The sequence below is a fragment of the Durio zibethinus genome, chromosome 11 (genome assembly GCF_047325235.1).
Source record: "Durio zibethinus cultivar Kanyao isolate XHJ-2024 chromosome 11, ASM4732523v1, whole genome shotgun sequence".
Classification (NCBI taxonomy): domain Eukaryota; kingdom Viridiplantae; phylum Streptophyta; class Magnoliopsida; order Malvales; family Malvaceae; genus Durio; species Durio zibethinus.
The window spans coordinates 24,716,688-24,730,195 of record NC_143172.1 but is presented as its reverse complement, the minus strand read 5'-3'; the positions used below and the strand labels follow the sequence as shown (position 1 = coordinate 24,730,195).

Here is a 13,508-nt window from a genome sequence, read left to right as displayed (position 1 = left end):
TTACACTGAATACTGGCTTTTGAGGAAGACCAACAACGAGGAAGATAGGATTCAAAAGCACACACCCAAAAGTGACAAAAGCCCAACCACAATTATCACAGTAGGCAAAGGTTGAAATCAAAGATGAACAAAGCATGGTTGATGAAACAGGGCAATCTGGCAATCCATATCCCATGAAATTTTTACAAAATAAAACCAGCAAAGAAAACATAACATTGACTCTTTTATCCCAAATTGGGAATTTACTATCATAATCGCGTCATACAACAGAATCATCTACAATAAGATGTTAGCTTGTTTTAACTATGATGATAAATTGATGGAGCTAATTCCTACAAAATTGTATTTACAGTTGTCCTCAAGAACTTGTGTCCCAAAACAAGCTGTGCACACCAAATTGTTCTCCTTTTTTTGTTCTTTTCTGTTTTTGGTATTTGAGACTGTCAGGATTTGATCCTGATCTCTAGAACTAAGACTCCAGTACTCTACCAACAGACCAAAGCAATCACGCCCCTCTCAAGACATAGCAGAAGCCAATGGTTGCTCTGCTGCACGCCCCTGTCCCTTTGGCATTTTCTTTGATCCAGCTGCATAGAGAAAAATGCCCCACCTATTTATGCATTCTAAACACTAAATACAAACACTTTATGCCACAAATCAAGCATTCTATACAGATGGTTATCATGTGACAACGAGCATAGATCCACCACTTCCAGTGGCTGCTACACAATTCCTTAAAAGTCATTTTCACTCAATATGTGAATGCAGAGTAAATATATCAGTACTATAATCTGAGTAAAGCACAGCAACCAATGCTATCTCCAAATTTTATTCAAGGAATGAAATATATTACTGGAAAACAAGCAGATGGTTCGTAAAAATGAAATAGGGTGATGATAAAGAATCCAAAGAATCTAATTGAGGGATTAAACTACTTTTATGTTGCTCCTTTTATTTTATATCAACTAGTGTTTTCTTTATTTTCCAAGTAATAAAGCTTTAGAGTTATGTTCGGTATTTAGTATTTAAACTAGGATTAAGAATTTAGCTTATAAGTACTATCTTATTTTAATTTTATATAGCTTATCAATAGTAACAATTTCCAACATTATTCCTCTTATGATTGTGTAAAGCAATCAACCTTAGGAGTGACTCCTAAGGAACCCCAAGTGTGAACTCTGGGAGGAGTCAAGTTATTACTAAAGATTTAATTAGATTTCTTTTTGACATAAAAGATTTAATTATATTTAATTGACAAGAAATTTATATGCATCTAAGAGATTAATGTTGTGCTAATCAATTAGTGTCCCCAACAACATTAACCATGATGAAACAAAACATCAGAATGCACTTGAATGCATAGAATGGTAGAACCGTGTGTATGTGTGGAAGAGAGAAATAGAGATTGAAGGGAGGGTGAGAAGGCAATCGGAGGAACTAGGGTTGAAGATTTTGAGGGGGACTGAGAAAGAGCATACCATCTTCAACATCCTTCATCTGGTAGTAATGCGGGGCTATTTCCACCAACCATTCTGGTTTCAGTTCAGTTACCTGCAATTGAACTCCCAGGTTTTGGCATTGGTCATCAACACATCTAAGCAAAGACCTGGCATAAGTTATTTTTATATTTCAAGAGGAAGGATGCTTACCTGTCTCATATATTCCTTGGTGGTAAGAACCAATTCATGGTATACAACCCATCTTGGTAGCGCCTGAGGACAGCAAAAAATTTTGTAAACAGTGTGGAACATCACAAGACTTGGTTTTATATTGGAGGCATCACCAAACTTGATCCACCCACACCCAGAGAGAAGGAGAGGAAAGAAAAATAAAAGCAGAACACACACAACCATCCTTAATAGACATGTCAATTGTATGCAGCTGAACATTGGCTTATGCAATTGGATACTTGTCAATTGACCGTAGATGAAATTATGGCATCAAGGTAGAATGGACAAACCCACTTTAGTGGCTAAATTTAGTTTTTCTTCAGATCAGAATGACAGACAGGATGATAAACCACTACCATATTCACTCTATGCAACAGCATAAGAAGGCAATTCTCATACTTTTTAGTCATCATAAAAAATTTAAAAACATTTGCAGAAGCAATTATGTTAATCACGCACTACATTTGGCAGTTAATTCCTTTAAATTTAATCATAAAAATAACTAATTGGACTTCAGCTTACTTGTGCCAACCCTGAGCTTGGATGTATGTAGACGGTCTGTGGATGCTTCACAGTCCGGTAAGAACCATTTTTCTGCAACCTTGCTGAATGAGGGAAAAATCCTGAAAGAAGATGTTGAACTTTACAGTCAACAACTGGAGCACTTCCATTTCAAAGATACTGCAAACGATATATATTTGCGAAACGTACCAGATGTTATGGCCTTCTTTATAGCCTCTAAATCATTTGAACTGGATGTTAGTTCAATTTCAACTCTCTCCAGAAGACCCTCTAATTGATCTCTAATGTCTCTGGCACGCTTCATGCTCCTGACCTAAAAAAATTGAAATCACAAATAACAAAAGAAATAGAAATAATAAGTTATCAACAAATAGGAAACAAAGGAACACCAGGAAGCCACGAAATATCATATATGTATATGTCATTTGCAAAAGTTGCGAACAAACAGATACAAGTATAAAGTCAGATATTCATTTTAAAACTCAGTAAATGAAAAAAAGCCTTAAAAGTTTAAAAAAAAAAAGTTAAGCACAGTTCAATCAAAAGCACAAGCATTGACAATAGTCCGCACAATAACAAAATCAAGGTAATTAGCATTATACCTGAATATAATTTTCATAACACCATTGTGTTGAGTAATTTGTTTCCCTCCAAGAGTTGTAAACCTAGAAAATAACAACAATGAAAAGGATCAACAAACCTCTTTTCAAAAATGACTTGAACCACACAATAAAAAATAATCTACAATCCAATGCATTGACAGATGTAAGAAACAAAGAGGAAATGGGGAAAGCAGGCAATCTAAAAGGTGCAATCTTAAGGACACTTACACTACAAATCCTAATAAAAAATTACAACTGCTCAGTTTAACATTTTAAATGAGACAGAAAAACCGGATTGACCAGCATATGTTTATCAAGTTAGTAAAATGCAAGAGCTTGAACGTAAGTAAGGAGTGCCAATCCTTATAAACAAATATTTATTCTTCAAATAACCAACCTTCATTAAAGCAATATGGTCACCCACATTGCCAGTATGAAAATTCATCCTTGCATTATCAGCATGAACTTGTTTGTCCTTTGGACGGTAGAAGATTGAATTCCCCACAGAAAGCATGGCAGCAACGGAAATAACCTCATCTGAACACTTGTACTTGTCGGAAGCAACTATCATTTTGGATAGCATAGGATCAAGAGGGAACTCTGCCATTCGCCTACCAACTTTAGTCAACTCTCCAAGTTTATTTAATGCACTCAATGCAAACAAAAGTTCCAATGCTTTCAGTAGAGCCTCAGCTGGTGGTGGATCCATAAAATCAAAATTTAACAAATCATGAATTCCAAGACTCTTCAAAGAAAGAACAACACTGGCAAGGTTGGTCCGTTGTATCTCTGGTGGTGTATTGTCATCCAATTCTGTATAATAATTGTAGGCAGTGTACAAGCGAAAACACTTTCCAGGACCTGTTCGCCCAGACCGACCAGCACGTTGATTTGCTGAAGCTTTAGAGATGGGACTTACCAGCAAAGACTCCATCCCAGTCCTTGGATTATAAGATTTCATCTTGCAAAAACCGGGATCAATGACATACTTAATCCCATCAATTGTTAATGATGTTTCTGCAATATTTGTTGCCAGGACTACCTTGCGTGCACCTTCAGGAGTAGGTTCAAATATTTTGGCTTGAAGCTCAGTTGGAAGGTTGGCATATATAGGACAGATAATAAGTTCTGCAATTTTTGTCCCAAAACCTCTTACTCTATGCTTCAAAATTTCTTCTGCTGTCTCAATTTCTTCTTGACCAGTGAGAAAAACCAAAATATCTCCAGGTGGCTGTGACACATGGATTTGAAGTACAGTAACAATTGCAGCATCCAAGTAATCAGCTTCTGGTGCTTTTGTGTAGTGTATCTCAACAGGATAACGTCTCCCTGGAATTTTGAAAATTGGAGCAGAATCAAAAAAATCACTGAACTTCTCCGCATCAAGTGTTGCACTTGAAATAAGTAATTTGATATCCTTTCTAAACCGTGCTATATCCTTCACTAATCCGAAAAGAATATCAGTTGACACAGTTCTTTCATGAGCCTCATCCACCATTATCACACTGTAGCTTGCAAGATCAGGTTCACCAAGCAATTCTCGCAACAGCATACCATCTGTCATATATTTCAATACAGTCTTTTCTGAAGTGCAATCCTCAAAGCGAATAGAATAACCGACCTCATGCCCAAGTTTGACACCCATTTCTTGAGAAACTCGAGCAGCAACACTCATAGCAGCAACTCGTCGAGGCTGTGTACAACCCACCTTGCCACGTTTTGTGTAGCCAGCTTCATGAAGATATTGTGGTATCTGTGTGGTCTTTCCTGAACCAGTTTCTCCCACAATAACAAGAACCTGATAATCTTCAACAGCTTGAAGTAGATCATCTCGATATGGATAAATTGGTAACATTTTTCTGTCCTCCTGTAGTTTCTCCAATTCTGATTTTGCCTTGGATGTCTCAGGTGAATCAGTTGATAACTCGTTATCAAACTTGTCACCATCCATCACTGATGCCTTAATAAACTCAATCTGGTCCTCAAACACAAATTGATAGTCATCAAACGTTTGCTTTTTATTTTTTGAGCCAAATTTCAATGTGGCCTTGCCAATTTGATGCTCTTCCCATGCCTCTTGTTCTGCAAATGGATTCATTTTATCCCCAGCAGTAGGGTCTCTGTAACGCTGAAGAGCCACAGCAAATCTCTTTTCCTGGTCAACAACCCCCTCTTGATCATAAGCTTCTGGCATTTTGTACTCACCAATATTATCTTCCTCCTCAGACCGCTTCTTTACAAGCTCATATATTTCCTTCTTGTACCTTAATTCAAGATATTCTGCTTCAGTAAGCTTCACACCATCAAAAAGGTATTGCTCATCTTCTATATCATCCCTGAGCTCCTCAAGCTTCTTTTGCTCCCTCTTTTTCAAGTACTCTTGTCTTGAAACTTTCCTTAAACTATTAATGTCATCTTGCTCCAAAGCTTTAGATCTTCGTATGGCCTCCTCTTCCTCCTTTCGGGAAAGCTTTGGCTCCATTAACTTCCTAGTTGATGCAGCATCACGTTCTCTTATATTTCTCTCTAAATCCTCCTTCTCTCTTTGGTCACGCAACCTTTCTTCCTCTGACTCTGAACCATCATCCTCATCTTGCAATGTCCGTCTTTTAAGTCGTCTCTCTTCTTCTACTCGTTTGATCTCCTCATCATCTTCATCTTCTTCACTTTCAATCTTCTTTCTGAATCGTTTCTTATGCTTATCTCCTTTTCCAGTCTCAGAAGCAGGAGCAAGCTCACTGGAAGACTGGTGATGAACACTGGAACTGATACTGGCATCATCTTCATCATCATCAGCATCTAAAATTGCATAAGTCTTTTGCTTCCGAGCAAACATAGCAGCTTCCCTTTCTTGTTTCTGGTAAAGCTGATGATAAGAAGAATAACAGCAGACAAAAGAATTACATCGAAAATTACAGTTGCACAAAGGAAAAAAAAAAAAAAGAAAGAAAAGAAATGATTCTTGCCAAACTTTTAAGTCGAATATAAAACATTAACTCACATTTTCACCGGATGCTTTACGAGGAACTCTACCAAAGATTTCTTGAGCAAATGAACGAACATCACTTGTGGATGGCAAGCCATATTCCTCTAGCTTGCCTAGTACATCAGCAGGTGATGCTGCTTGCTTAGCTGCAGCAACAGCAATAATTTAGTAAAAATACCATATTTTGACTATTTATCATCTATTGTAGATGCCTAGATGTACATAAGAAGAGAAGGTGACAGTGACTAACCTAGTCCAATGGCATACTCAACAAGCGTAGGCTGGGAGTATCCCAGCAATGACATTAACCTATCAGAGACCCAAGTCTTCAAAGAGTTACCTACCCCACCTTCGAATTTCGAACTGGGTATCATGGGTATATACTTCGCAAAATCAAGCAGGCTACAAAGGTAGATCGATCTTCAAACACCAGCAGAATCAGTTGAATATGGCTTTTTACGAATCCTAGCTATTTGAAAAGAATAGGCTATATGAAACCCTAAAATTTCAAAAGAAAAATCAAGAAAACAACTGAAATTCGAAGCGATTTATACACATAAGAAGGAAATGAAATTTAGGGATATAAATTCTAATTGAACCCCAATGTTGCATTACCTTTGATAAAAGATGGAATCAGAAATCAGACGAAGATCAAATAGGAAAAGCTTTGAATTAGAAACAGAGAGGGTAAGAAAACCCTTACGACGTTGAATTAATTTTTTAAAGGTTAAACTTACAACATAATCTTCTGTTAACTCAGTCATGTGGGCTTTTTTTTTAAAAAAAGAAAAAACCCTTGGAGACCTTTTTTAGTTAATATAATAATTTAAAATTTTAATATTATCATATTTAACTTTAATAAAATAAAATATAAACCTTATTTTTTTATATAAATTATAATTTATAATTTTTGTATAAATATATTATAAATATATAAATTTTAATATTTTACGTAATATAAATTTACGAATCCTTAAATTTTATTATAATTGATGAATTTATACAAATCATATATAAATTATAATGATTTATATTTTTACGAGAAGGTATTCATTAATAATATATTAAATATATGTTATATATTTTGATTAAATTTTTAAATTAAATGATTCAAATATTAAATTTAATAATTTATGTATTTATTTTATATTAAAAATATGAAATATTAAAATTATTAATATATATGTTAGAGATAAAAAAATATTTCACTTATAATTATTATAATATAAATATATAATCATTTAATTATAAATTAAAATTATGTACAATTTATCAAAATTTTGTAAAATTTATATTTATAAATGATAAATTTATATATAATATAATAAAAGAATAGAAGTGATACATATGCGGAGAAAACGGAACAAGACAACCAAATTAGTATCAAAACGACCAAATCAGAAAAAAAAAAAAAAACGACTGACGCCAAAAATCCCACGCAAAACTTAACCAAACCAACGCGGTTTTCGTTCTGCAAAACCAAAACCCCATATGAAGACTTAACCAAACTTGCGACCTTGTTGACCCATCTGCTCCTGACCCATCTCTTAAATCTCCTTCTTTTTTTTTTCTAAGAAAAATTTAGAAAGAGAGAAAGATGGGATGTTGTCCAAGTAAAAGCGCTGATTCCAAAGCTAACAGGATTGCTCGATGGCGATCAACTGGCATTGTTGCTTTACGTGACGCCAAATTGAAGGCAAGCCCCTTATGTCTATCTCGGGTTTTCATAATTTTTTTGTCTTTTATATATATGTTTTGAGTACTTGATGAAGTATATAGACATTTTAAATGATGATCGTTTCTGGATCTTGCTTAATTTCTTTGGTTTAATGTTGTTTTATAATTTTTAAGAGTCCTTAAGTTGCTGATGATAGGCCAATTCTGTTCCAATTCAATGCAATTTCTTATGTTTGTTTAGCTTTATATTAGTTCTGCATAAATGTCTATTGTTTATATGTACAAGGATATTCTCATGTTGGAAAATGATACATGATTTTGAATTTTATATATAACAATCAGGTTAAAACGGGTATTATATTTTTTGTTATTTGGTTATTTTTAATCAGCTATGTTTTTCTTTTTAGCAGTTCTTTTTTGCTTTATAGCACCTTTCTGAAAGTAAGTAGCCAAAGCGGCAATCAAAGAGAGCCTTAATCTAAACTGTAGGCCTTTGTGTGGGTATCAATTACAATTAATATAGATCAGGTTCATGTTAATTTGTTATTGCAAATTTTATGCCTTATTGGTTGAGAAACATGGTAGTTCAAATGACTTCCAATGGGGATTCTTGCATTTGTTCCTTGTGTGTATGCTTCTGATGTGTGCTTTGACTTGAACAGACATTTCCTGATGAAGTTCTTGATCTGGATAAATCTGTGCGAACTCTTGATTTAACGCACAATAAATTAGGTATGGCCTTTTCCTACTTGTGAAACACATCAGGCAAAAGAGGCTTCTTTTCATGGTAGATTGTGCCAAAGTCAGTCTAATACGCCATCCTTAGAAAGGAAGAACAAATATCATTTCTTTTAAATCTCTTAACCTGGCTCTTTGGAGCCTTGATTTTCTTAGGTACTGTTCTTAGTCAACTTTCTCGTTCCTTGCAGTTGAAATTCCTATGGAGATCAGCAAGTTAGTTAACATGCAGCGTCTGGTAAGAATCCTGCAAATGTTGTCTACAATATGTATAGCTTCTTTTGACACATAAATGTCGAATTATGCTGTTGTTATGTTTGATTTTTAGGTTTGTTGGTGGACCCTTTGTTCTATGTATCTGTTCAATTTTAGTAATTAAAGGAAAAAAGAAGGAAACAAAGTGAAGTAGAGCTTTCTTCATACTTTTTAATGTCACTTTTATATTTTGCTTATTGTTTGTGTGTTCATTATCTTTTAGGGCATTAGAGTGCACTGTTATCTTCAGAAAATGCATTCTTATTGGAATATATTTTGTCTAACATGAGTATCTGCATGTCCTTGTTAGCATATTGGCTTATTGTAGTGGATGAAGAGATTTCAGTTCTTTCCCTAAAATCAGGATACTGAAAACTTAGCTACCTTTTAAAGTAGCTTTTTCTTTTTTTTTCCCTTCCAGATCTTACCTACTAATCTTATTGAGCGACTACCAATTAATCTGGGGAAGCTTCAGTCTCTGAAAGTTATGATACTTGATGGGAACCAGATTACTTCTTTGCCTGATGAATGTAATATCCTTTTCTAAATAAGTAAGAAAATCTAATATTATACATTTCTTTGCCTCCATTGTTTGCAGATTTGCTTCATGGCAAAATCTGCAAACTTCACGGGGTAAGTGTACTGTCTCACAAGCTTCTAACTGCATTTCTTCTGCCCAGTGGGCCAGCTGGTGAGACTTGAGAAGTTATCGATCGCTGGAAATATGTTAACTTCCTTGCCTGAGACTATTGGCAGCTTGCGCAATGTAAGTGACTCTACTTGGTGAACAATGAACCTTGTGGTTCTGTTCATTTTATTCCTTGGTTTTACAAATATTTGCATATTTGCGTGGTTTAAGCACAAGTAATAATCTCGAGATCAGCCAACTTGATCTTATTTTGATTTTGTGAGTAATGATAATGTTAATGAAGAAAGAATACTAAAAGGGATCAGACATTCTTTAAAGCACTGATTGAATCTACAATACAAGAGTGGGGACATGATATGCTTAAGAATGTTTCAGATAGTTCCTGGATCTAATTTATGTTGTTTGGTAATGCAGTTGTCTCTGCTTAATGTGTCTAATAATAAGTTAAAGTATCTTCCTGAATCAATTGGGAGCTGCTTTTCTTTGGAAGAACTTCAAGCGAATGGTATGTTTATGTATGCATATTTACTATTTCTCACTTTTCTACTATAAAACTGCTTGTTTCTTTTTAAAAGAATAACTTAAATAATTTTTAGAAATGTTATCTTTGGGTTGTCTATTGACTGAGTGAGATTCTGTAAACCACTTTATGAAAGTAACATAAATCTTAAAACTTGTTATAATTTTGATTTGGTTTTATGAATTTAATGTAAGATTTTATGCTAGTTATTCTCTGCCCTTGTTGTGTGCTATGTTTTCTTCTTTGCCTTTATAAAGTAAATTATTTGTACCTAATCTTTGTTATTAGCAAGAGCTATTAGCAACAGCATTAGGATATCTCCGAGAAACTGTCACAAAATGAAAACTTTAGGGGTAAATTACACCCACAGTCCCTAAACTTTGGGTCACATCATTTTGGTCCCCAATCAATGTGTAACTCGTTGGTACTTATATTTTCAAAGTCATAATGAATTGGTCCTTCCGTTAATTCATCTGTTAGTTCTGATGTTAAATGCCATTTGGACAATTTGCGTTAAAGTCTCAATGTAAAAAAAAATCCAGTTTAACTAAAATAACTAAAATAAGGATAGGATTATTTCATAAAAAAAGAAGAAGATACATACCTTTAGAAAAAGTAGGAAGAGTTAAATGCACAATATGTATCAGATATTGTAGTGGTTTAAAGTGATTTAACTTTCTTTAAATGTTTTTCCATTATGAGCATGGAATGAAAATGATTAATACAATAATTAATATCAATGTATCTATTTGATTGAATGAAAAGGAACATAGAAAGAATTAATTGATAATGAATGAGGGCTAAAAAAAAGTGTTGACAAGTTTATCATGTCAAAGTACAAATTTTATAAAGAGAGGGTCACATGAAAAAACTTTGGAGGGGCCTCACCATAATTTTACCTTATTTTCAAATGAAAATGCAATGTGTTCTAAGGATGTCAAAAAACTTAGGGGGGGCCAACCCTTGCCAGCCCTGCTAGATTCGCCCTTGGTTCTTTGCCCAGTCTGCACTCTGTGTTGCACATAGATTTATGATTAGTGACTACAGTAGTTGTGGCACTACAGTTTCATGTATTTTAATCCTATTTCTACAACTCACAGCTTCATGATTTTGTGTAACTTGGCAGATAATCTTATCGAAGAACTTCCTGCATCTGTTTGCAATCTTGTTCACCTAAAGTCACTTTGCTTAAACAATAACAAAGTCAGCCAGGTAGATGTCCATCATTTTCTAACTTCTTCGTGCTGCATGATGACACTGGTAGATTTTTTATTGTCCTTTGTATAAGTTGTGCTGGTTAAACAAGGATCAGCAACCTGTATGCTTGTTTCTATTAGAAATTCTGATTCCTCTGATGTTTTTCTAGAAACATGTCAATATTTCCTATTATAGTTTCTTCTAGATTGGGAAGCTTTCATAGAAAGCCTTCAGATTTTGGTAGAGCCCTTATGGTTGTTTTGTATGAACACTTCTATATGATCAACAATTGGAATTAATTGATGAAATGTATAAATATGGCTGAATACAAAGATTTGAGCTGGTTAGGTAGGTCTAATGTTTATCACAACTTACCAATCACAATATAATCGAACTAACCTTGAATTTCTATGGAAGAGAATTAAATGTTTGTTGTACCATCTGAAGCTCTTTAATGTGACATTGACGCAAGATACCTATAAACAAGATTCCCAAAGTTTCAACTGCAAATTTGCTGATCACTGTAATTGCAGTGTTGCTTATATGCATTTCTTTAACATTGGAGAGCTTTTACAACTGGCTCTTATTTCTTGTTCCTCAAACTTATCCATTTTACGGTCTGAAAGAAGATCTTATTTATTAGTATCCCAGTATTTCAAAGCATGCCAGTCGGCATGATTTATGATGTAGAAAGGATAGTGCAACTTTCTGCTGCTGTTTGTGCGATTCTATGTGAACATGGAGGTTCATGCAATGACATGGCTGTTTGTGTACCATGTGGGCAACTATAGTCTTTGCAATCAATTATGAGCAAAGTAGAAGCAGCAATCACTCTAAAAAATTTAAGTGGACTTACCTTATTAACATAGAGGGTGGATACTTTCCCCCAAATAATTGTACCAAAAAAACAAAAAAGTCATAGCTTTCTATGATTTTTGTTCAATAAACACTTGTTGAGGGCAATGTTTTGTATTTTGTTTCTGTTATACTCTGATAACTCTTGGTTGACAGATACCTCCTAATATATTGAAAGACTGCAAAGCTCTCCAGAATATCTCACTACATGACAATCCTATTTCAATGGATCAGTTTCAGCAAGTAAGTATCTCCATGATTCACTGCCAGATGTGGTTCAAGTTTTCCAGAAAAAGCACTAAAGCTTCATATGCTTTAATTAACTAAAATATTATATATATATATATATATATAGATGGATGGGTTCCAAGAATTTGAAGCAAGGAGGAAGAAGAAGTTTGACAAGCAAATTGACTCTAATGTGATGATCGGTTCTAAAGGCCTTGATGAGGGTGTTGATCTATAACTCTGTTGCATTCACAGTTCTGGTAAGATTCAGTCTTACAGCAGACTTTTGATAGTGCCCTACTCAACTTTTGAAACATCTATTAAGGTCATTGTGCATATATGGGCAAATATATTTCAGAAGTCAAAACTAGACTAATTTGTTTATTCTGCACTGAAACACATGCTGTTAACGTTATTGATGGTATTCGATGTGATGCTCTCCATTTCTTTAATTTTTAAGTTAGAGGTTTTCTAAATTACCTAGTCAACATTTCTTGCTAGTATGCTATTATTAGATAGAAACTATAGTTATTGGATAAAACAACTTGCAGGATTTTATGTCAGTACAAAAAAAGCTTTTTAGGTCTCAATGTTGTATCAATTAATTTAGCTACATTTGCTACTTTTAGAGCTTTTGAAATTTAAGACTAGAGGATGTATTACATTAAACAGAAAAACATAAATATAAAATCAGCTTTTGCTGTTTATACACATAATTCAGATATCTAGTGATTGGATTTAGAAAATTCTTGTGCTGATGCAAATCGATAGTCTGTAAAGGGATACATGCAGGACCAGGTCCGCACTGTTGGCCGGACATCATGCAGATGTATATCTGATTAAGTTGTATTACAAATTTCGTTTCTTGTCTAATTATAAGTTTGATAGATTATTTAATTCAAACCATTATTTCTTCTGAACAGAACAGAGAAGGGTTGATCAGTTGAAACCAAGAATGGGTGTTTTATCTTGACTGCATTAGATTCAAACAGCTTGGGTGTCAGTTTGGGACAGATCATGTTAGTATTTACTTTTAGTCTTATTTAACAAGACAAATTAAATATATACTTACATAATTCAGTTGGATTTGTTTGTAAATAATAGCAGCCGTTTTATAGTTTTATATGCCTGTAATTTGCATACTTGTATATGAAACTACTGCTTGCCACTCTTGTTAAAGGACGATTTATTCCCATCAAATATTTACCTAGTGAATTACAACTTGCTAACATGTTTCATTGTCCGAATTTAACCCAGCATCCTTGCCTTTTACGATCATGAGGTTTTTTGGATATGGGTGAGAAAAAAAATAAAATTGACTTCTCATCCACGTTTGTTGTGTTTGACATAATTATGAATTTATGATAAAATAATTTTTGTATTTAACATATATTTAACAGTAAATAAATTAAATGAATACATGAATTGTCTTGTTTTAAAATGAGCTTATTTTTTAATGTAAATATAGTGGCTACAAGGATCTGGCATTTTACAATCGATGAACTTTCTGTGCATATGTACTGGGGGAGTGGTGTCACATAGACAGTATCCATCGGCCTGTAAATTGTTCCTTTCTGTTAACTCACCTTTTAGCATTCCAAAATCTATG

At 34.1% G+C, this 13,508-nt stretch overlaps 2 protein-coding genes across 5 annotated transcripts; one reads left to right on the top strand and one right to left on the bottom strand.

Annotated features, from left to right (window-relative positions):
• Nucleotides 1-203: 203 nt before the first annotated feature.
• On the bottom strand, nt 204-6,469 carry ESP3 (RNA helicase family protein). 4 transcript variants are annotated; one of them, XM_022883299.2, is made up of 10 exons: nt 6,396-6,469; nt 6,031-6,279; nt 5,796-5,926; nt 3,192-5,660; nt 2,795-2,857; nt 2,382-2,505; nt 2,193-2,293; nt 1,650-1,712; nt 1,479-1,551; nt 204-587 (listed from the first exon to the last, which is right to left on the bottom strand). In XM_022883299.2, the coding sequence occupies exons 2-10, from the start codon at nt 6,152-6,154 to the stop codon at nt 517-519; spliced, it is 3,219 nt and encodes a 1,072-aa protein (XP_022739034.1). In that variant the 5' UTR covers nt 6,155-6,279; nt 6,396-6,469; the 3' UTR covers nt 204-516. The 4 variants fall into 4 exon arrangements, with proteins under 4 accessions (XP_022739034.1, XP_089624545.1, XP_089624546.1 ...); XM_089768419.1 differs by having other exon boundaries at nt 6,031-6,249; XM_089768420.1 differs by having other exon boundaries at nt 6,031-6,245.
• A 681-nt stretch (nt 6,470-7,150) lies between these two features.
• LOC111289664 (Leucine-rich repeat (LRR) family protein) lies at nt 7,151-13,130 on the top strand. Its single transcript, XM_022880907.2, has 10 exons — nt 7,151-7,476; nt 8,120-8,189; nt 8,387-8,433; nt 8,872-8,980; nt 9,131-9,216; nt 9,514-9,604; nt 10,746-10,831; nt 11,828-11,914; nt 12,027-12,159; nt 12,823-13,130. Exons 1-9 carry the CDS (start codon nt 7,378-7,380, stop codon nt 12,135-12,137), a joined length of 786 nt encoding a protein of 261 aa, XP_022736642.1. The 5' UTR covers nt 7,151-7,377; the 3' UTR covers nt 12,138-12,159; nt 12,823-13,130.
• The last annotated feature ends 378 nt before the right edge of the window (nt 13,131-13,508 follow it).

Excerpts from the sequence above, each read along its gene's own strand:
- LOC111289664 (XM_022880907.2), top strand. The coding sequence starts at position 7,378 with ATGGGATGTTGTCCAAGTAAAAGCGCTGATTCCAAAGCTAACAGGATT. Across the intron at positions 8,434-8,871 it reads TAGTTAACATGCAGCGTCTG|ATCTTACCTACTAATCTTAT; the intron begins GTAAGAATCCTG and ends TTTCCCTTCCAG. Across the intron at positions 9,605-10,745 it reads GGAAGAACTTCAAGCGAATG|ATAATCTTATCGAAGAACTT; the intron begins GTATGTTTATGT and ends GTAACTTGGCAG.
- ESP3 (XM_022883299.2), bottom strand. The coding sequence starts at position 6,154 with ATGATACCCAGTTCGAAATTCGAAGGTGGGGTAGGTAACTCTTTGAAG. Across the intron at positions 5,927-6,030 it reads TGAGTATGCCATTGGACTAG|CTAAGCAAGCAGCATCACCT; the intron begins GTTAGTCACTGT and ends CTGTTGCTGCAG. Across the intron at positions 2,294-2,381 it reads AAAGAAGGCCATAACATCTG|GATTTTTCCCTCATTCAGCA; the intron begins GTACGTTTCGCA and ends ATCTTCTTTCAG.